This window comes from Callionymus lyra, chromosome 7 (genome assembly GCF_982586985.1).
Source record: "Callionymus lyra chromosome 7, fCalLyr1.hap1.1, whole genome shotgun sequence".
Classification (NCBI taxonomy): Eukaryota; Metazoa; Chordata; class Actinopteri; order Syngnathiformes; family Callionymidae; genus Callionymus; species Callionymus lyra.
The window spans coordinates 27,923,790-27,947,233 of record NC_141824.1 but is presented as its reverse complement, the minus strand read 5'-3'; the positions used below and the strand labels follow the sequence as shown (position 1 = coordinate 27,947,233).

Here is a 23,444-nt window from a genome sequence, read left to right as displayed (position 1 = left end):
AAAAAAGATCAGATGTCATGTCACCACAGTGAGACCGTGAGTGACTGGAAACACTACAACATTTGTCCATTCTTTCGTGAGAGTGTCAGAGATGGAACTTAACACCATGTATTTACTTGTTCGGTACATGTTTGAGCATTGTTTGTCAGATATTGCCAGTATTTTAGATACTTATTTCCTTATCATGTTAAATACATATATGAAATTCACTATTTATTTTTCTGTTGTTCAAAAGAGCAGATTAAGACATTTCTTATTTTCTGTCAGTTATTTAGTGGCTCATAATGTTGAAGGGTTGCAACTAAAAATAACTTGCAAATTCCCCACTGTGCACTGCAACAATTGAAGCTCTTAAAATGGTTAATTATAAGCTTGAATCAAATGTGTATTGCTGATTGAAAATGGTCCGTTTGCAGCACATTTATTAAAAGTTCTAGTAATTTTCATTTGCTTTTGTACTCCAAGAGACTTTATCAACACCCTGAATATAAGTATTTATAAGTGTATATGTAGAAATAGTCATCTACTAAACACAACATTTACGTTCAACGGTGGTTTAATTGTTCCACCTCAAAAGGTCAACACGCACCCCAGAGGGAGCTCATTATGACCTACGAACAGCTACAAACTCTAGTGTAGCGTCAGCAGAGAAGTGACCGTACTGGATGGTCAGACTTTGGCAGGAGATTGGGAGTGTGAGCACGGCTGCAGCAGGAGGGGAAGATGTGCGATTGTTTGAGGTGTGTGAGCGCCGACTCACCAGTGTGACTAGTGAGGAATGTCGTGTTTCACAAAGGCTGTTTTCACAGACTGTAAAACCAAATCGTCTGTGTGGATGTGCAGCCTTTTGGTCACAGGGGAGGCGGTGCCGGGAAGAAAACACAGTAATGCTAACATAGACATATTTTTGCTGCATAAATGAGTGAGTGATAATTACAAAGGTCACAGGCCGTAAATGCTCATAAACTATTCAACACTCCAGACAGTCCTGCCAGCAGCTCTATTGATGAAACATTCCGGGGGAGATGTCACCTCCATTGTTTGTTATATCACTACATTAATTGAAGAAAAATACCTGATTTATTATCTAATAAAGGCACAAACCACCTCCTTAGCCTGAGTTTACTGTTTAAGCGCAAAGTTGCCCAGGAGGGGAGATTGATCGGTGGAAAGAGCAGCACTTTCACCTGTGGATTTATGGTCGCTCCAGGATATAAATAAACCACAAGAGCGTATGAAAGCAGGGGGTCTGGATGTGGCGGTGGTGTTGAGGTGGGGGTACACATCATGGGTCAGGCTTTAATCACGATGAGGCTGCACCACTGGTGATCCTTCAGGTTCAGTAGTGCATGAGGAGTTTGTGTCTCCATGTCAACACAACACTTTTCAAAAATTGTCTCAGCCACCAAGCATCCATGAGAAGATGTTTCTGCCCGAAACTGTGATGTATCAATATTCACAGTTTTGTGGAGATGTTTGCAAGAATCACAAGGTTTAATACGTTTTCGGAATAAATGTATAGCAGACCATCGGTGGATCAACAATGTAAAGAATAAAACGCACTCTGGTAGAAAGAAACATATTGTATGGACATTAGTAAGAATCTACAGTGCATACTGTAAATACATGTCCTCAAATTTATGTGTTATATGTCATTATTTTGGAAGGTTCCAGCGATGGTGAGATTATACAACATGGAAACAATGAAAGTAAGTGAACGAGTTTTTAAACGTGCATTATGGCTTAAAGAAGTGAAGGCAGAAGAAAAATCTCTCTCAAAGAATCTTTCTCAAACAGGCGTTTTTGCTTATCTTAAGTGAATAAATATGATGTCTGCAGCCTCTAACTGCTGAGGAAGCAGGATTATCAGTTAGTGCTGTCGGTAATGACACAGTGCTGCACAATGCAGTGTGTCAAGCTTTAAGCTGTAATTATCTCAAAGAAAAGGAACAATGCGAGAAAGTCTTTCACTGCATCATTGTTGAAGGAGGAGTGACAGTGTGGAGGCTGGAGAGAAAACCCCCTTTTTTCAGTAGTGATGATGCGGTGAGCTCTGTCCTTCAGGAAGTCTTCAACCAGAGTTACTGCAGTGACCTTATTATACTAGCTTTTTCCAATTCTTTTTTTCCATCACTTTTCAGTGCATGCACACACACACACACAACCTAACACACACACACAGCTAATTAATGGAAGGACTGCACTGTCCCGAAGAAAGGTTAAGAACTTATATTGACTTATATATAAGTTACTTTTTCCATTAAAACTTAAAGATTTGGATGTATTTATTAGTGTATTAATATTTTAATGAATATATGTTTTTTCTCATGGTTATTCAACTTATTTAGATACTGAAAAAATAATATATTTTAATAATTACATATTAATATTTGTTGAATTTAAAATATTTAATCATCTTTTGTATTTAATATGAGGATGTAGAAAGAAAATTGGGAAGCATTGTTGGTATTTTTATTTTATAGAGTTTTTGTTTGTATTTAAACTACTGTCATGTGTTGTGCATTTATTGACTTTATTTTTTATTAATGTTTTATTTAGAATTTTTAATTGTGTTGCATTGTAAAAGCGGTTAAAAATTTTGTTCAGACATTTGTTTGCTCTTTGATAGTTAAAAAAAAGTTATTGAACACAAACGTTGGCTTTAACTTGCACAATCTTTAACTATTACAAACACAGCAGGACTTCTCATATATCCTAGTTCTTGTGTGCTTGTGTCAAGATGGAGTCTGTGGAATTTAATGAGACCAGCAACTAGTTAATGATTAAACCACTCTTTTCCCCCCTGACTGCTCCCATCTTCTGACCCCAAACAGTGTGAAGTCATTGTTTAAATAGACTCAGTCTTTAAGACAAAATACTAAACACAACAAAAAGGTTTTGCTTAAGTTAACATTTTCCTTTGTAGTTGAAATAAAATATATTTGAACTGCTGCATTGCAGAACATTCAACCAGTAAAAACCGGAAGGAAATCTTTTTTTTTTTATAAAGATCTCAGGAAGTTTTTATTATTTTCCCAAATCGTTTTAACTTGTAGTTAAAAAAATATTGCTCGTCCTATTAAGAGCCCTGAAAAAAATCAATGAGCTGCTAGACCTACGAGGAACTCAGAGCTGGTCCAATCAAATGGCTGCATTTCCTGGCTAATGAGGAGGATTGATTTTCTTCTTCTTCACTGGTTCATTTTCGGAACACTTTGGATAGGTACTGACCACTGCAGAATATAAAAACGTATTAGTTGTCGTTGGTGGTTATCATCCAAAATTGATGGTCGAACGAAAAAAAATGGTACTTTTTGTGTGTACTTAACAAAAAAGGAAAAAAAAAAAATCAAAGTTAGTTTTTCACCTGGAATACTTCGACTATTATGAGCTAATAAACAGGTGGTCAAACTTTTAAAGCACAACTAGACGTTTTGTTGTCAAAGTTGTCACGACTTTTTCACCGTGCGCGACTTTTGGTGCGCGTGCGCTTTGGTACGGCCCACGCGGGGCTGGTCGCTGTGTAGAGCTCGCGCTGGTGGCTCGCGCGCCGGTCAGTCGGCGCAGGCACGAGCCAGCAGCAGCAGCAGCAGCAGGACGTAGTGCCGAGTGCAGAGTCGCCCCAACAACACCCGGGAGTCATGGAGCGCAGCTGGGGAAAGGCTCGGATTCTGCCTCCTAACGGACTTTTAACCTCGATCCTGGTCTTCGTCGGACTTACCTGTGAGTTGTCCTCTCTCTTTCTCTCCGCACACACACTTCTCTAGCGAGGGACCCCGCGACGAGACCCCCGTTACTCAGACCCACAAAAGTCTTGTGTGTAGAGCAGCGAGGAGCTAGCTGTAGCATTTGGAAACATTTCATCCTCCTTTCTTCCTCCAGTCCTCCAGCAACAAGCTAGTCCTCAAGAGGCTCATTCAAACTTTCTAACAGGACCACATGTGGACGTTTCTGTGTCTCCCCAGTATGTCTGACCACAACTTCAGGCGTGTTTTTCTGGGGGAAACACTGGTGACTTGATGGTCAGAAAAATGTCCTGATCGAGAAATGTAGTCTTGTGTGTCACTTTGCGGTGGAAAGTTTGCCAAGTGGTTATGGAAGCAGTGCAGAGAGTTTCTGGCAGAGACGCTGAAGTCGTTTCTGCATGGATGAGATCCATCTGCAGTGACTTGAAGTATTGACTCGTCTGTAGGCTTCATGCCAGCGGGATCCCCCCTTCGGTCCCGGAGCTGGAACCAGGCATGAAAGGATGAGCCAGATCAGATACTTGAATCGAAGCGAGGATGAAGATTAACAAAACCCAAGAGACCAGATCATTTTAATGTATTTAATTTAGAAAGATATATAATATAATCGACTAAAATGTTTAATCATGGTAACTAAACTATACATTACAAATACTTTATTCATATACACTATTAAAAGTCTTGATCTATTATATAATTATATGTGCTTTGTTAGTTGCAATTCTTCCCAGGGATATAGTGATGTCTATCTTAACATTTCAATATAATAAAGTCATCTTATCAATAACATTATATCAGCATTATTATATTCATATTTACACAACTACCTTGTGAGCTATTAATGTGTTAAAACTGATGACATTAGAAAGTATGTCTGAATGACAATAAATACAATAGTAATATGTTGAAAAACTAGAGCCCCTTTTACACATGGGCTGATATCAGGTCAAAGTGATTTCTTGTTTTGATCTGACTATACTGTTGTTCCATGTTGGTTTTATTCAAAACAAAAGCTTTTCTCAGGTATCAATACAATCACTTTTTAATCAAAGACATTCAATAAACAAAGCCAGTTTAAAGGAGTCTAATTGTGTCAATACAAGTTTTGGATAAATCAAAATAACTTTTAAAAGCAGGATAATAACTAAATAGAGAATGTGCATACAGTATATACGGTATGTTTTCCCTTATTAAAATGAAACTATATCTGTGGTATTAAAAGATGAACATGAGAGTCATCCAACAAAGCGGATTAAATGACTGACCCACAGGAACTCCTTAAGGGGTTTTATTTTAAGCTGATGTTGGGGAATTTAGGAAATTATTCATCACATTTTCCTGCCCATTACCGTCCTCCTTATTCTGTCTAGTCACAAACTGCTGGAAGGCAAGTCTCTTGATGTAGCCCTGGTGTATGATTTGAAGCATTTACTTTACTTATCAAATCAATTATTAGGTTGAGGTTTTAAGCCTCATTTGTCACATCTGTGTTTTTGATCTGCCACTGTGAGAGAGAGCACAGATGAGCACATCTTTTCAAGTCGCCTTGTCTGTTGATGGGCTTGGTTGATTAGTAGTTATGGGTGGCAGCAGCAGGAACTATATTAAGTCTTTTGGAAGAACACGGTGATGTCTTTTAGAGATCACATTAGCCTTTTCTCATCCTTCCAAAAAAAGATGTATTGCTCTGAGTCTGAAGATGAGAATTAACTGTGCTTCTACATAAACGTTGGTTTGTCTCCAATAACATGTACATTTTTACGTTGAGCATTGTGATGAATTATATCAACAGCTTCACATAAGTTTCCCTCTGACTCTGTGCTATAAATGTTGTTGTTAATTATATGTGTTACTGTGAGTTAAGTCTTCGCTGGAGTATTGGGACTCGCAAATAAGTAAGTCATGGTTTATTTTTAGTGTATTTACAGGCACAGATGTCACTTCTGCAGGGGTTGTTTGTCTTGAGCCCTAAAGAACAAAGCTCCAGCTACCACATATAGAGGGCGCACAACAGAGAAGAACAACGTAACACACACCTGTAAACCTGGCTGTTATTAGATTGACAAATTATTCAACAATTTCTTATCGGAATTCACTATTGTCGCCTAAAACATGATTAATTAATTGATTTGTTTGAGAAAATGTTTAACATGTTTAGCAAAAAACTTTGAAAAAAGATCATACAGCAGATCATTCATAGGTTTTTCAGCACATTAATAGTAGTGCAAACTGTGTTAGCATCAGTCCAGAAGTAGCTTGTTATGATCTTATTTTCAATTGACCCATAAACAGATGCATAGTCGACCATGTCCGCAACCAGTGTTATTTTGTGTGTTTAGGCCTGTAACTTGGATGTTTTATTACTTTCCATAGAATATTATCGTAGCCTCTGTGGGAGCCCTATGATGCGAGGCTCGGGGGATCTGTTTCATATTAAGCATGGCACTGTAACTCAGACGTACTCGGGGACAGAAAGTAGTTTCAACAGTTTTTAGTCTGCTTGACATCTTAGCTAGCCTGTCGTGTAGACGGCGTCTCGAGGAGGGGATTCACTCAAGGCGTGACTGCAGGCTGTGAGGTCTGTAATTGAGGACCTTCGTTTTGTGGTTACTTCTCTCAAGGCCTGCATGATTCACAATCTAAATAAATATTGTAGTAATGGAGCCACCAAAATTACAGGCTGCAAACAGAAATAGAGTTGAAGAGAAGAACAGGGAACGGCCAGGTTTGGATGAGGTTAATCTCGCTGCTAATAAACAACAGGCATGACAGCTGATAAACCAGCTATCAGGTATAGGTACTTGATACACTTTGATGTATCTCCAGATATTGGATACCTTTTTTTGATACAGAATAAACCCAGTTAAATGCAAGATTACAGTGATCAGTTAGAGGGTCATCTTTAAAGATTTGCTGGAGAATTAGTCCACTTTATGGTAAATATTTCCAAGAAAGTTCAGAGTAAGTAAGTAGGTAAGTAAGTAAGTATTTATTTATCTTTCAAAAACCAACACAAACTCCTCTCCCTTCATGCTTTAGATATTAGTTAGCGCACATTTTTGAAGTCTGAAATTACAATTGTGTCTGTTTTTTACCCATTGTTATCATTTGGACTTAAGGAAAAACTAATATTTTATCGGATTTGGCTTTTTCTCATTAATAAAAGAGACACACACACACACACACATACATTCATGCATGCCTGAAATAGTTATGAGATATTGACATTTGCTTATGAATTGATTTGAGTTCATATGCAATTTAAAATAAAACATGCTTATTCATCACATTTGGTTGAATAGATTGGTGGTTAACCAACCTACTTGTATCAACCATTTAATAAGCGGGAAGGAGCAAATCAGCAGAAAACTATTTAGGGAAGGGCTTAGAGAATGAATCACTGATAATAGATACTTTTTATAAACAATATTTGTTCAAATAAATAATGACTGGCCTATGATATACAAGCACATTTGTGAGAAAATAAGTAAAAACTGTTGTGTATCATACTGTATTTTACACAACACATTTAATGATTTACCAATGACCTTAATTACCTTCAGGTACAAGGTTTGCATGTTTATACCTCCATTTGACCTACTGTGTCTGCCATATGATTCATTTAATTGAAATGTAACCTTTACAAAGAATGAAGCATGTGGCTAAACATCTGTTAGACACAGCTGTTGCATTCATCCCCTCCTCTCCTTAATTCTCAGACGCAAGGAACAGAATAAAAAAAGCTCCTAATAGAACTGGAAACACCAAGTTTTCTTTTAGACGGGAAGCCATCAGCAGATGAGTGTGGAGCTTTGTTGTGGGACAAGTTGGTAGTGGTGTGCGGGGCGCGGGGAGAAGCCTGTGGTCTCCAGCTTCTGTCGACTCCACCCTTCTCTCCTTCCTTCTCTGAACAGATGTAAGTGTCAGAGGCTCCATAGGTCCAACTTCTCCCCCGTCAATCTAGTCTAAAGTGGGACATATTAGGTTATCTCTGGACGTGACTGATGAATGGTAATGAACCGTGACTAGAGGGACTGACACTCCCTATGATCATTTCTTAAAAAAAGAATATATCGAATGTTAAGATGATCTACTGAGTCTGTTAAACTTTTTTTGGCTGCGGAAAATGTTATCCTGATCAGGATTACATAAAGGACATTAAGCTGCAGGGGCTTTTGGTTCTGTTTTGGATGCTGCTGTGCATTATTGCGATTATTTTTGATTTGATCAGCACAACAGAGCAACAAAATAGGCCAGCGAGGTCCTGAGGGGTTACTGCTCATCATTTTCTATTCATTACAACCCAAAAACATGGATTGATTTTTATAGAATTTCAAGTATCACACACAGTTGCTAGTCTGATATTGTGAGAAACTCTGTGTCTTCCTGAGTAACTTACTAAGCAGGTGTCTATGGCTGTCAGAATTACAAGTATTACAAACACTAAATAGTTATTTAAAATGGTCAGTTCAAGATACTAACCATTTTCATATTTAAATGGTCATAGTTCCTGTTTTCAAAGTTGCTTTAAATGAAATTACAAATTACTTCTGCCAAAAGGTCAGGTGGCTGCTGCCGTCTGTTGGTTGCTCTATTTGGTTGTTCTTTGTAAGGTTAAGCAGGGGTGGAGAGGTGTACGATGGGTCAAGGGAAACACTTTTTTTTGGCAGAAAATTACTTGACTTACTGAAAAGTGAGGTAAACTTAGAACATAGCTGTTGATTCATGAGCCTCTTGCTGTTACTAAGTAACTACTTGTTTTTCAAGCAGCTTTAGGTAAGTTAGTAATTTTTATTTATATAGCGCTTTTCCAGACCACTTCTGCTTCTATTCTCTTCAACAATTTTCATCCAGACGGGAATCAACTGTCTCAATCTCTGACTCAAAGGAAACTGTGCTGAATACATGGCTCCCAGGTATTTCCTTGTTTAATTACCTGCTGTGAATGAACAGAGTGAAACATTTAAAAGCCTTTTTTGCCTGCTGCTTTAGGGAGTTAAGCCCCCCCTTCCAAACACCAGGGTCCCAGTATTTGCCTGAGTTTCAGGTTCGTTGGATACATCAATGCGTGTGTAGTAAAGAGGTAGACAATGTAGGATGTGCAGAGTCAGCAGTTGAATCCCCAGGGAGAGGTGTGGGGGGTTATGGGAAACAGGTGTGGTTGTTTTCACTCCCTTCTGTTGTATTTGTTTCACTGTTTCAGCTGTCATGTGCGTATGATGTTTGGGATGAGCACACGGCCAGTTGTCGGTGCAGACACACCACTGCCACCCAAGTGGGCCGTGATTAACACCCATCAGTCAAATACAGGCAGAGGCTGACTTAAGTCTGTAAGCATGTGGTGCTAACCTGCTAAAGCGATGTGACGTCAACTGATCAACTGAGGGGGAATTGCAGTGTGCTATGTTCTGTCCTCGACAGCATTGTGGTTTGTGTTTTAGCATTGGAGCAAGCAGGCCCTGAGATCGAATTCCTCTTTGGGTGGAACTGGGTCCGTCTTGTGTGGAGTTTCCCCCGGGGTGGCTATGTTTCCTCCCACTGTCCAAATACAGGCGTTCGTTATTCTATGTTGGTGGTGATCAGTGTTAGTGTCTGTATCTGCATTTGAACAGTTACCTGTCCAAGCCTTAACAGCAAAATTGTAATTAAAAGTCAGTTCATGGATAAGGCAAACTTTTTAAAATCTAGTTTTTATTTCATCTGTAGGCCGGTCCGTGAAAATAATGCCTACATTAAACTGGTCCGGGGTGAAAAAAAAAAAGGTTGGGGACCACTGTTACTATTGCCTCTATATTTCAGTCAGGAATCATCCAGCCTTTATTCACATGCCCCACATTGTGTTAAATAAAGTAACATTGTATTAATATCCTGAATGAAACGGCCGCACAACGTCAAATTTCCTCTTTCTCGAATGCATCAACACCCTCTGTTTAACTCACCCACATCTTTGGTCAGTTCTGTGTTTACTTACGAAGTTCATAAAGGCAGAAAAACATGTGTGTTTCAGTTGCAGCTATTGTTTATTGTTGTACATAGTATGCATTGTTGTTCCACTGCAAAGGAGCCAAGCGCTCTATGTGATGATGAAATGGGCCTGACATTTGTTTTTGTCTCGGCGTTGTTTAGCAAAGAAGATAACATCAAAACAGAAGTGACCAGGTTTATTTATGGCTTTGAAACAGTCAATCTTAGTGTCAGGTTTTGCAGGGAGTGTCAGCCAGAATTCTGTTTTCAACAAAAAAAGGAACAGCAAAAAAAGAAAACTATTTGTTTTCTTCGTGAAAATATATGTCTTTGTAATCACATCCCGCTCCAGGTTCAAGCAGACATGTAACCTAAGTCCTAGAAAAACAAACTTGATGTTGTTCTTTTGGCCTTTTACGGGTTTCTCACAGGTTAAATTTATCCTGTTGTGGGAGTTTTTAAATGATTTAGGTGGCAATTTTGCCACCGAAAACGTCTCAACTTTCATTTAACAGCTCTATTCCCCCATGAAGTAAATCTGGCTAAGACTCAAAATCAAGTCACATCTTTTGATTTGAAAACAATACCAATCATCTCTTTAATGTTTTATTGTGCATTTGTAGCTGTAAATGATTGTTTGAAATGTACTTATAGAGTTTTCTCATGTGGGCCAATTCCTTCTGATGCACAAGAACAGGAATTGCGAGTGTGCCGGGAAAATGAACTCTTGACCGGGATAACACTGGACAGAAACCAAACGAGTGTTTTAACTGACCACACGATACACAATGTTCACTATGCTTGTTGTTCTTTGGCTGTTTAACATCCTTTGTTACAAGTGTTGTTTCCTGAATTCTAATGCTGATTGTTAAAGAACAATTTAAAGACCTCCCACCATGTACTTTTCTTTTCACACAGTAATGTACTGTTGTTTCTTTCACATAGTAACAGACTTGCATCCAAAATACATTATTTTATTCAAAACTGAAATGACGATGGCAATGAAACAAAGGAAGTGACTGAGCTCTCTAGGCCAACAGCACAGAGTTCATTGTTAAACTAGCCATAATTTAATTTCCTAACGTGACATTGGACTTCCCTTGGGAGCCATTCTGGTAAGAAACCTCACCCTCTCCTTTTGTCAGTATGCAACAGATGGTCATATAAAACTAACTTTATTCAAAAATGCCAATTGTAGATTGACCTTCATCATTCGTCTTGATTTATGTCAACCCATGTAAACTATCAACGGTTTACAAGAATCTTTTTTTCATTTTAGACAAACATAGGTGATGAAAATGAGATGAATCTAAAGTTGAATAAGCTTGGGAATCGTATAAAGGAAAACAGTCTTATTCCCCACTGGGTTCTCTGGAGCATGTGAGAAACTATTTTCATTATGTTGGACAGGCCTAATGAAAGTATGGTAGCTCATGTAAACCCAGTCAAGGGCAGTGAAGTCTATGATTAAATGCTCTTTTAGCATTGCAGCTCTCTTCCAGCAGACTTCCACCCCTATTGCTTGCACAGGGTAGAAAATACTTGGACACATATACAGATTAATTTGTATACAATCTGCTTTGCCTGTTGTATTCATAGTGAATTTGCTGGTCCTTTTGAGATTTATGTAGTCAACCACAACTTTAGATTTGAACTAATGAACTCATATCGCACTGAAGTGCTATTTCCCACACCACTATGGAGTAACACATATTTTCTTTTCTGTGTTTGCACTAGTATGTCAAGCATGCCCAACACTGGGACTCTAATTGAGATCAATGTTTGTAAATCTCAGAAAGAACAGTTTTAACTAGAGTCGGGATTTTCCAATAGAACTGTACCATGATTGAGAGAGGCTGAAACTATCTATCCATTTGTGTCATTATTTACGAATAATTAATTTAGAAATGTTGAGATATTTTGAATCTGACTCCTCAGAACTAGTAGGAAGGTAATGAGTTCAAGCTAATATCAATTGTGAAGGTAAGTATAGAGCAAAGGTCCACACAGTTTCGTAGCTGTGTTGTAATACAGACCTGTGACATAACATCAGCATTTGAAATTCAAATTAAGACCTAAATTTGTTCAAGCAACAGATTGTAAGCATTTAATCAATTAATTTCTCATGGTTTGTGTCCAGGCGTGCAGGACAAAGAGAGTGTGGAGTTGGAGATCTGAGTCTTGACAAGATTATTTAATTGAATTCCAAAATACTGTCATCTAAATAATTAGGTTTTAACTCAAAATGAGTTTTAAAAATGGAAATGTGTTGTAGTAAAACCCGACATTTATTTACATTTATTTATCATTGTGAGTAACAAACAAAAGAATATGGTTAAAAAAAAATCCGGCAACTTAAGTTCTCTACCAGTTGAAATTTCTCATTAAAATTGTTTTTGTTCTGTTGTTCTTTGAAATCAAAGGGAGTTCTGAAGATGAAGATCAAACTTTTGTTGTTTTGCTTCTCTGTATTTATTGTATCAAAACGACAAGTTATGACTCAATTCATAAAATTGTTTCCTACAATTTGTCAACTTCGAGAAAAAAACAAATTGGTGCCATCTCTGTGTATTGTGTGTACATAGTAAAAATACCACTTCCCCCACATCACAAACAACAAGTCCCACACAATGCTGTTGGAATGTTTGTGTTTCTCTGTGGCACAATCGTCCCTCGCAAACCCTCCACTACAGTTGACTCTGACTAGAGCGAGCAACCGATTCTGACGCCTTGTATGTCAACACTATTGATCCTTTTGTTTTTAGGCAGCGGTCTTTAATCAAATGTGACTCCGATGAGAAGGGCAGTGAGGTCCACTTGCTCTGGGGGAGCGGTGAGAAAAGGCAGTTGAAGAGGACAGTGACATGTGAAAGCAACTCTGCATGCCTCTTTTTTAAAGGCCTGTCAGCCAGTGTTTGTCTCCACCATGAATTAAACCGCTGAAAAAACCTCACACCCTCACCGGACACAAAGCCGGGAAGGAAGAGGGTAGATTAGAGTCGGTGTTAGGACTAATTTTTTGTCACACTGCACAAATATTCTTTAAGATAAAGACATGCTATAAAACAAGCAATTCGCCTCTGAGTGTTTCCTGCCTGCTATCAGCTGTGAATTATAGTTTTCATGAGTTGAGGGGGTGTGCCACACTTAAATGTATTGTGTGACTGTGTTATTTCTGGACTGTTCTATAGATGCCAACAATACCAAACAATTGCCTTTATGTGTCCTATTGACTGTAGTTTCCCCCAAGGACTTGGTAAGAATGAGAATACGTGTAAAGGAGCCTTTCTTTTGTTCTTTTTTGCTATTCTTCTCATTGGTAACAACTTGATGACACAAAGCTTAGGTTAAAGAAAGGTTTCCCAGTTAAATAAATATTGTTAGACTTTTGGCTAAATGATATATCCTGAGTAAGTCATCCTGACAGCATTTCTTAAACAAGGAAGAAATGGCTCACTTCTGTTTGGTCTGTGCTCTTGGACTAAAACATGGACATGTCGACCTTGACCTCAGGCATCACATAAACAAGAGCCTAAAGTAGATTTGTGGAAGATGTGTAAGCAACATCGTAATTCTGTTTGGAACTTGGAAGAAGATCAACATTGAAACGAAAAGATTACACACATTCATGGTTGTCTCTTTCTGTCTTTAAATTTAAAATCAAGATGCTGATCCTGGGCCTGTTTCCCTGCTAAATTCACTGCACAGGACTTCAGTTAACAATTGCATGCATTCCTTACTTTCGGCTCTATTTTATTACATTTGGAGAAAAAGAAGAGGCGTTGACCATCTTTCTTCAATCTTTGAGTTGACAGTGTTATTTCCTCTGTGCATCTCATTCCTGGTCCCACTCTGAATAGATGTCTTCTCTCTGAGAGCCCTTATTCATTATTATTATTCCCTCTTTACTGTATCCACTTCTGCCTGCTGAATGCAGCACTCCAAGATTCCATCCGCTGTAGTCTTTAACCACATTCCCTCCTGCACAGATCCCATGTCTGCATTCTTGTCTTGTGAGGTCTTTAGATCAGTTCCTCATGAGCACTGTTTGACTTGATAATCTATGCAAGGACTTTGTCTACACAAACTTGACAAATTGTCTATTTTCAAACAAGAGGAAAACAGTTCAATCTCATATGGTCCCTGCATGGCATTTATTTCAGCTCAAGTGGATGTTCAGCCTCCTCTTAGGGGGGTCAGGGCTAAAGCTCGGTCAGCTCCATAAGTGGGGAGATTCTGGCACATACAGCTGTAGATGTGGAATGTTTGGATCGGTTGCCAGGCAAAAAGGAAGGTTTTGATTTGCTATTGCGTCTTCCAAGCATCTTGTCGCAATTAATGATGTCATAAGAGAGAGAAACAAATATGCAAAAGAATTTTCTTCAAAGAACAGGCATATCCTTCCCATGATTTCATTCTTTCCTGGGCTTTCTCAAGGAAAAGTTCATCATATTCCATGAATCGAAGTTTACTTTTACAGGCATCTGCACTTCCTGTCGTTCAGGTCAAGGCGTCTCATTTTGTGATCACTTAATTGCTTGCAGAGTTCTGAAAGTGAAAATGATTATGTGCAGGCAATTCTTTCGTTTTTTTTATTTAGGTATTTATTTTGGTACGAATGATTGTATTGAAGTGTATCTGGAGTTAGTTCCTTGAACAGTGTTTTTAGAATTTAGATATTGGAGCAAATATGTTAGATCATGGTGTTTCAGTGAAATAAAATCACAATTTTGCATTGAAACACTTCTTTCATTTACCAGGTTCTGTCAGGAAAAATTTAAATGTATGATCTATATTTACGTTTGTGGTTGAAAATCTGTTGCACATCAACTTCAAGTATAAGTTACACACCATCAACATGTTGAGCTGTGTTTAATGCTGGTGTTGAGAATGGTGTTGATGGGTTAATCGAATTAGATGGATAGTTTCATTTAAGAACTTATGACAGTCCTGAGCTTAAGGAAATGACACAAGAGGCTTAAAGGCACACTGCATACATTACATTTGCCTGCCATATTTCAGATAATATTTCATGGTGCTCTAGTTTACAAGCTCTGGATGTGCTCGTCACGCTCCTTGCGAGCGGTGCCAAGTTTCCTCAGCTCGCTCCCGACTTTAGGTATCCCATGCCGAGGCCATCTGTCTCCCCTCCCCTAATGTTAAGGGTGGAGTTCTCCTTCCCCCTTTCCTCTCTGCTCTGCGCCCTCACCCTCAAATGCTTGTAGTAAAGCAAACAAATGCATGCTCGAAAAGAGTCCAGTTTCTTTGTAGCGCGGCACTTGAAAGACGACATACTGAGATGGACAAACTTTGTCCGAGAGCAGTTGAAGGGTCAGGTATCTGTGATATGCGTGGCATTTTCAGTGGCTTTAACATGCACATGTCCACACGCATCAACATAATGTCATGGATGCCAAGCATGTGGCTTACTTCCCAGTCTACTTGCGCAGAATGTGTATTCTTATGCAAAATGCAGGTCCACTGTGTTGTATATATTCAGAGTAAAATAACACATTTAAAGAAGTTCAAGAATTGTATTAGGTCACAGTAAAACAAAATGTTGAATGAAGAATAGAATGAATGGTTCTGTTTGTGAGCTACAGTGGTTAGAAATCATACAAGTGAGTGACAAATACAGTGTATAAACTGTATCTAGACTGTTATCCGGGTCACCCCCCAAATCAAATCACTTCTAACTAAGTTAGCCCATTCCTAACCAATGCTCAGTTTCATTAAAAATCCATACTTGTTGAGTCTTCATGTGACCAGCGCTGGTGAAAAAAAAAAAAAAAACACCACGTCAGATAGCTGACGGCTCAATAGGATTTCGTTTTTTTTTTTCTGATTGAAATAACATGATAGGTTTTCATTTTTCCTTCCACTTCAGTTGAGCAAGATGTTAAATCGATTCAGAAAATGATCTTTGGTTTAATTCCCACGTGTCGCAAATTAATCGGTTTTCCTATAATACATTTCTTCACTGAACGGAAACTGGGCTTTACTTAGAACACCCACAGACACAACAGTCAAAGGATTAAGGATGGAGGAAAATCCTTAAATAGAGATGGTCTAGTCAACATGTCATTTTATTGGAATTGTTAAATTATCAAACTGTGGGCTATTGTGAAAAAAAGGTTACAGCCTAACCTAGTTTTCGGATCCTTGGTTCGATATCCTTTCTACTTGGTTTCTTGAGTAGTTACTGTACTTTAAAAAGCAAAATACTGAACAGACTTTTGTCAAATCAGATTGAAGTCATTAGGATTGTGGCAATTATTTTGCTGCCCGATATGAAAGCATTTTAAAGTCATTTCTAAACAATACAAGGTGTAGTTTGTCAGAGCTGCCATGCAAACAACATGTTTAAGTCATATACACATGCTCACACACTTGGTCCGTATTTAGGAAGAGAGAAACCTGTGTGTGTGTGCGCTCTGTGTGTGTAATCACTGAAATTACAGGGGACGTAATGGAGCACCGGGAGCCTCAGCCTCTCTGGCTATATTCCTCACAAACCAAGATAGCATTGCTGTGGTTTACCACTCACGATCATGCCAGAGACTCAAAATACCGGCCAGTGGACCACTTTCATAAGTTTTACTCCATACACATCCGAGAAAACGTACCAAGTGGAAATTTAGGGTTCCCAAATATAGCTGACGGCAACAAGCTGACATGTGCGCCTCGAATATTTACAGTACCATTAACTGTTTATATGCTCTATATATTAAAATAATGTTTTAACAGGCTTTCATGTGAAATTACTCGGCCATTCGCCCACGGTGTTGTAAATCTTTGTTAAGCCTCTTATGAAGTGCAAAGCCTATATGATTCAATGAATTTACAATGTGTGCTATTGTTCTGGCAGAAAAAACAAAATGAGTAGTCGAAGATTTTTACCACTCTCAGCTTTGGCCATGTCCTGTCTTCAGTATTAATTACAAGTAGGTTTTCCATGATATTTTTTTAGTTCAGCCACTACTTTTTTTTAGTTTTGGGAAAAACTCGGTAGCCGGATAATGTAATATCCTTGAAATATTCACCACATTAATGATCGCCATTTGTGTTCTTTTTTTCAAGATTGATTTGGATTTTCTATAGGGGTGTTAGAAAATATCGATAAGGCGATATACCGCGGTACGACAGCACTGTATCGAATATTAAAAAATAAAAAAAGCTCTAAGTTGATGATCAACAAAGACAAGAAGCATAATTAAATTAACCTGACTGATCTGATAGTCACTCTGGAAGATCTGATGGGTTCAGTGATGGCGGCATCCATGTATTTCTTTTAACCCTCCTTCAGTGGGTCGAAACGGACCTTGCAGACTATAGGAGTACACCACTGCATATGTATTTCTTGAAGCCAGGGATATAGTTCACTTTGAGCCAGAGACAACACAAGGGATACATAAAACACATTTGTTTTCGGCCAAAGCTTTTTTTTTCTAATAAATGTGCAAAAAGAACAGCCTTTAACTATAAATATGAGAAAACAATTGGTAATTTATTTGCCTTTAAAAATATTCCTGTGTTGGCTGCAGTCTTTAGTAGTAGTTTTATTTCAAATAACCAATCAGGAAACATCTCATAAAGTTGCATTACATAACTGTATCGTCACATTGCATTAACCATCAATACAATTGAAGGTATTATATACCTAGATAAACTCTGTAGTGAGTTTAGCTGTAAGTGTCTTTCTCTCAAATAACAGAATGTGTGTTTGTTTTAAGTTTGACGCCACATAAGTTATTGTCAACTGAAATGTAGTCGCCTTGAATTCTTTGAACAAGTCAGGATGTCATGTCAAGTGTTTGTTGGTTCGAAGTATTTCCTCCTTCCTTTTCCAAACTTCAGAGACACGTTAACAGGTTTTTGAGGATTAATAATAACTCCACATTCATCTACCTCTACTGTAGAGTATTTTGAAATGTGACTCCTACTGGTGGGTTAATTAATCAGGCTAAGTGTCTTGTTTTCCCTCTAAATCGCAGAAGTCATTGTTTTGAAGACGGCAGAGGTTCTTCTTCGGTGCTCACATACACACATACATGCACATACTGCCCCTGTTGGTTCCGCGGTTCCATATTGGTTACTTAAAGTATTAAAACAAGTTGGTATTTTTTATGTGTTGGTACTGAATTGATACCAAAGGATCGGTTCCTCTGACAACCCTAGTTTTGACACTCAACAACTCACAGATGATTGCTCATAACCCTGTCATCCACACTCTGACAACAATGACCTGCTAATTTTAACTTTACTTAAGAAAGTTGTTGTTATGGCCAACAACTTCCAAAACTGTAAATCCTTGCATTCATTCATTCAACAGTTGAAAGGCTAGCATAAGGACCACTGAATGAAAAGGGTTCCTGGCTTGTATTTAATTCATCAAATGAATACCATGCCATCAAAAACTGTGTGCGATGCATTAGGGCTCTCATAAAAAAGTTTAAGGCCTGAAAATGAGACCATTTTGTTTCATGTACGTCCAAATCTTCTGAGGTATAATCAGCATATGGGACAGCATGCATGTCCTGCTGTGCAAGTCTGTTGTTTACTACCTTCAATTAAGCATTTGAAAAAATACTCTAATTACATGTGACTGGACCAGTCAACAACTATAATCATTAAGTTATAACTTCTACTTCTATAATCTGAGCAGTTTCTCAATTACATCAAAAAATAGCTTGTTGTTGCGTTTATGTGTGCCATTTGTGAACTTATTTAGTTGTATTTCTGGTCTCTAACTACATTCTTCTCTCATTGTTTGTCACCAGGTGTGGGCAGTAACCAGGTGATGGTTCAGGACAAAGTTCATGCGGTGCTGGGGAAAGATATCACGCTCACCTGCAGAATAGACTTGGGCCCAAATCTAAACCTCACACAGAGCTCCTGGGAACGCCACCTTCCTTCTGGCACCATCACCCTGGCAGTGTTCAACCCTGAATATGGAATTTCTATTTCTTCAGAGTATACAAAGCGCATCTCCTTTGTATCCCCGTCCATACGAGATGCCACCATAACTCTCACAGGAGTTGGCTTTCAAGATATTGGCTCTTACACCTGCAAAGTGGCAACATTTCCTTTGGGAAATACCCAAGAATCCACCTACGTCGATGTGTTTGGTAAGATTAATTCATCCATTTTGACAAATTGTGACAAGATTGTATCAAAGTGGCTGCACATATTTATTGACTTGACCTGACAATAATTGATGAGGTCGGTGTGGCTACTGGTACCTCCAAATAGTATTTCACTACTAATAATACTTTGGCGAATAAAATCAAAATTCAGCACTCTGAAAAGTTTCCTTACACAAAAGCCAGGTTTGTTAAATTGTGGAACTGAAAGTTTAAATTGATTTATAGACAGACATCAGGTCAGATTTTTCTTCTCTTATCATTCTCTTATCAAGAGAACACTTAATGAGTGCTTCGTTGTTGCTGCTACAATCTCTTATCTCTCGCCTTGTCAAATTACACCTTATTCTTCTCCACCTTATTTTGGTCCAGAATGAACTACATGTATGCACTTCCACATACACATGCTCTTTCCCACAATTCAGATGCAAATTGGGAATAATTATTGCAGAAATATGTGTGCTTAGCAATTTAATATGGGCCATGTGGGAATTAGGGTTCTACCGCAGAGCATTTCTGTGAGAAAAAGCGCATCACAAGGACAGGACCTAAACTCAGCAGTTTGGAGTTCCCAAGGCACCAATGAAAAGAGGCTTTCTCATCTGTGTGTTTTTGGTTGTATTGGGCAATTCTGTTGGAGAATGTGCTGAGTTCTGTTTCTGTCACAGAAGAGAGGGCAGCTCAAGAAAACCAGAGTCTCATTTAAACATGCATAAATGAGCCTTGGGATCTACATCATGTTTATCAACACCTCACATATTATGCAATTATCAGTTCTCAATTGTCTTGATCTCACCTATTCAAAATAGCCCACCCAGAGCAACACCACAGTACATCCTGTAAAGGTATGCAAGACAATTATATACTGCCTGTTACGCCAAAAACCAACGTCCCTCCTCATTTTTGTTTCTGTAACTAATGGTGAAAAAACATGACAAGAATATCAGTATCAGTCCAAGAGGAAGTGAGCATTTTGAGCCAAAGGTTCTGCCCAGTGGGCGAAAGGAAGGAAAATAAAACCTATTGGCTTGATATATATTGTTCTTTGTTATACTGTGCTGAAAACGTAATAAGAAATGGAGGATATGGAAACATAGATTGTTAATAACAAAACACTTGAACACAATATGTTGTTAATGTATGAATGGATTGAATCATGGAATTTCAAACCATAGCCATATTTAACCTGTTAAAAAAAGTAATTGACATTTACAAATATTTTCCAGAAGTAACTCTGCCAAGATGGTTTCACAAACACAGCCATAGCAGTTCAAAAATATAGTTGTTCACTGCAATGAATTAATTAAAAGTGAGATACAGGGTTACATAGGATTGTTAATTTCTAAAATGTCAACAGGGGGAGCAGTTTCAGGGTTATAAAATAATCCTAGTTAAAACTAGTTAAATTAATTGAGACTTATTGGCATAGGCATATTGCTGTATATGTGTGTGTATATGTGACTCCAGTTCACTGAGTCAAATGATCAACCTCTTTTATAAACAAATAATACATATGTGATCCAATCTATAATAATAATAATAATAATCTCTATTTATATAGCGCCTTTCTAGACCAGGGTCACAAAGCACTTTGACAGCCATTCACACATACTGATGTCCTCCATTAGCTTGAAAACAGTATTGTTATCTGGAAACTTGTATTACCCATGTTTTGTTTTGTTTTCTTCTGAGCAAAGTAGTTAGGATCTTAAACGGAAAACAGTAAAACCACGGTACAAAGAAAAAGTTCTGCCATTCAATGTTCTTTCTCTCATGTAAACAGTGTGCTTAAATTGCCATCATATTCTGCAAGGTTGGATGAATTATCCCTTTGTTGATTTTTTTTTTTCCAACTTGTGTCTTGACAAGTTTAAATCTTACTGAGAGCATTATTTAAGCCAGAACGGAAATTTAAGCTTATGTTAGGAAAATGGGTAACACCAGTGCAAGGAAAAGGAAAACATACATATTCCAGGTGGATTTTCAAACCTTGCTGCTCAATCCATTAAAATTTTATCAATTAAATAGTATCCAACAATTAATCCCCTTTTTTTTCCCGGTAGAATCTCTGGATACTTTAAGAAATGTACGGGAAACCTTTTTTCAGCGAATCTTGGAGTGAATTCTCCAGGTGGAGAAAATGTCAGAGTGATTAGAAAAACAGAACATGAATGATCATTAGGGAGGGATTAAGTAGTCTAAACATCAGCTCTTGGGCTAAAACAAAGTCACAATAATAACTTTAGCAGATTGATCACTTTTAAGGTGAACAAAGATATGTTTTTGATGTTTCCCATAGTCAAGATGTCTTGGCATAATGAATGACCATGGAAATAAAGTGGTCCCACACACACCCAACCCCCCTACTGTGACGTCGCAGTATATGGTGCGTATGTTGCAGTGTGGAACAACACAGCTAGTTTTCTGAAGGGAAATCGTTACCCTTTCGACTCTCTCAAAGTATTCCCCTCCCTTCTTGACGGCTATTCCAAATGAACATGTCTCACTGATTTAGTCATTCTGAAGGTTCAGCCAGATCGCCTTCGAACATAGAGCAGCTACTGTTTATAGTCAGCAGTAAGTGAGGAGGGGCGAGTGCAGAATACAAGGTAGCTGACTCAATAGTGTTAAGTAGGTGGAGGGGAGACCAAGGCAGGTTATTTCAGAGGGAAGAGGTTCCTGAAGTTATTTGACGTCGGAGTGGGGGAAGATGGCAGATGTCTCTAGGGTGATGGCCTTGTGTGTCCACACGTGCTGGCTTTAAAGCTGTCACTGTTGCACTAAGTTCAACAGCTGCTCTCGAGTGCTTTGTAAAAAAAGACAGTGGCAGATGAGGGAAAAAGGAAAATCTGAATGTAACACAGGGGAGAGAAAAGGATGGAACAAGTGCTGCAACTGATGATGGAGATGGAAAATAGCTTGAAATCAGAGCGCTGTGAACTGTAGACCATCTTATAAACTTCCCCACGGGTAGTTTCATAAAGGAAATATTTTTGGAACTTAGTATTTTTATCTCCAGTGCTCTTTTGGATAATGTTTTTTTTTACTTTAGACCACAAATTGATATCCACAAATCATCTGGACTGAGTCACTTTCATCATAAATCTGTTGTCATTGCTAGGAAGTAATATACATTAACTGTAGCTCTGAGCATTAAGGAATATACAGGAACTTGTCTTGCAGATGACCCTCTTGACATATCAGAAGTAGACCAGAAGAGACTGTTAATGGATGCTCTTCTGGTATATTAACCTCCACGAAACACTCAGTATGTTTGTTCCACAACAATATGGTCTCCACTGAAACGCCTTCGTATGGTTGAATTTTATTAATGTTTCATCAATATTTAATGCATGTATGAAATGGAAGAAGTCATTTGGCTCTCAAGCATACAGAGGCCACTTCCTTTGGCCTGAACACTGATGGACATTATTTATTTATGCAAAAGAAAAATCAATATGCATTTTGTAATGTTGAGTAATTCTGTCATTGCCTCTTTCTTTTTCCCATGTCTTTACACAGTGGAGCCAAAGGTGTACGTGTCTGCCAGCCCCTCGGCCCTGCTGGATGGAGGGAACGAGTCCCTTGTGGCAACATGCATAGCGGAGCGAGGGCGACCCGCTGCTGAGGTTTTCTGGGAGACTGAGCTCTATGGGAGGAGTGAGAAGCAAAGTCAGGACGAACTCAACGGCACCACCAGCGTTCAAGTCAGCTACATGTGGCAGCCACAGAGCTACGCCCAGGGGAAGATCCTCACCTGTGTGGTGCGGCATCCAGCACTACTAACTGAATTCCGCATCCCGTACACACTAAATATTCAATGTAAGTTTCTTTTGTTTCATTATTCTCTGTTTTTAAGGAAGTTACGTGTGACTAAAGGGATTTCTCTCAAGAACAAGCTTGTCATTTCTTCCATGTCAGGTCATATTTTAATGCGCCATTAAGTTGCCTGTAACCCGACACAACAACTTCTTCCAATGAAAAGTAATTATTGTGCATCTCTAGCAAAGCTCTCCCGGGTTCCACTCTGCATACTTTTTACAGATAATTAATTTCTTAAGTTATTTATTGCTTATTATTATTGTTCTTAATCTAATACTCATTTCAGAGCCTCAGTCTACTGTGGCAAAACTATGCCACAGCGAGTGGCAGCTAGGTCTGGTCAAAATTGGATTGTATGTTCATATCTTAAAATGTTGATGAGTAAATTTGAATTTAATGATTTTCCTTTTTTTTTATTGGCTTAACTTAGGAATCTAGTTCCACTTGGATTCAGGAAGTTTTTGATTTTTTTTCCCCAGAACTATGAAACACAACATACAATTTAATCACTGATATGAATAATCTTGTCGTGTGACTTCTGTAAGAAAATCTGTTATTGTTCAATGTTCAACGTAAACTTTAGGTATATATAATTAAATAAATGAAAGTTACATAGATAGCATCACTTGTACCCCAGTGGTAAAGACCCTAAACGCATAAGGTGCAAGCTTGAGTCCCAATTAGAAAATAAATGTCCATGTTAATTCTCTTCATGAAGGCCATGGTTATTATGAAAACTGCAGAGTTTGGGAAGTTTGAGATGTTCCCA

The 23,444-nt window shown here is 38.3% G+C and overlaps 1 protein-coding gene across 1 annotated transcript in view; it reads left to right on the top strand.

Moving 5' to 3' along the window:
• The first annotated feature begins 3,590 nt into the window (after positions 1-3,590).
• nectin3a (nectin cell adhesion molecule 3a) overlaps positions 3,591-23,444 on the top strand; it is a 28,157-nt gene continuing 8,303 nt past the window's right edge. Inside the window, exons 1-3 of the mRNA XM_087795644.1 lie at positions 3,591-3,723; positions 18,491-18,838; positions 22,376-22,675. Coding sequence (XP_087651770.1) covers positions 3,642-3,723; positions 18,491-18,838; positions 22,376-22,675 — 730 coding nt within the window. The 5' untranslated portion in view covers positions 3,591-3,641. The remainder of the gene's footprint in view (positions 3,724-18,490; positions 18,839-22,375; positions 22,676-23,444) is intronic.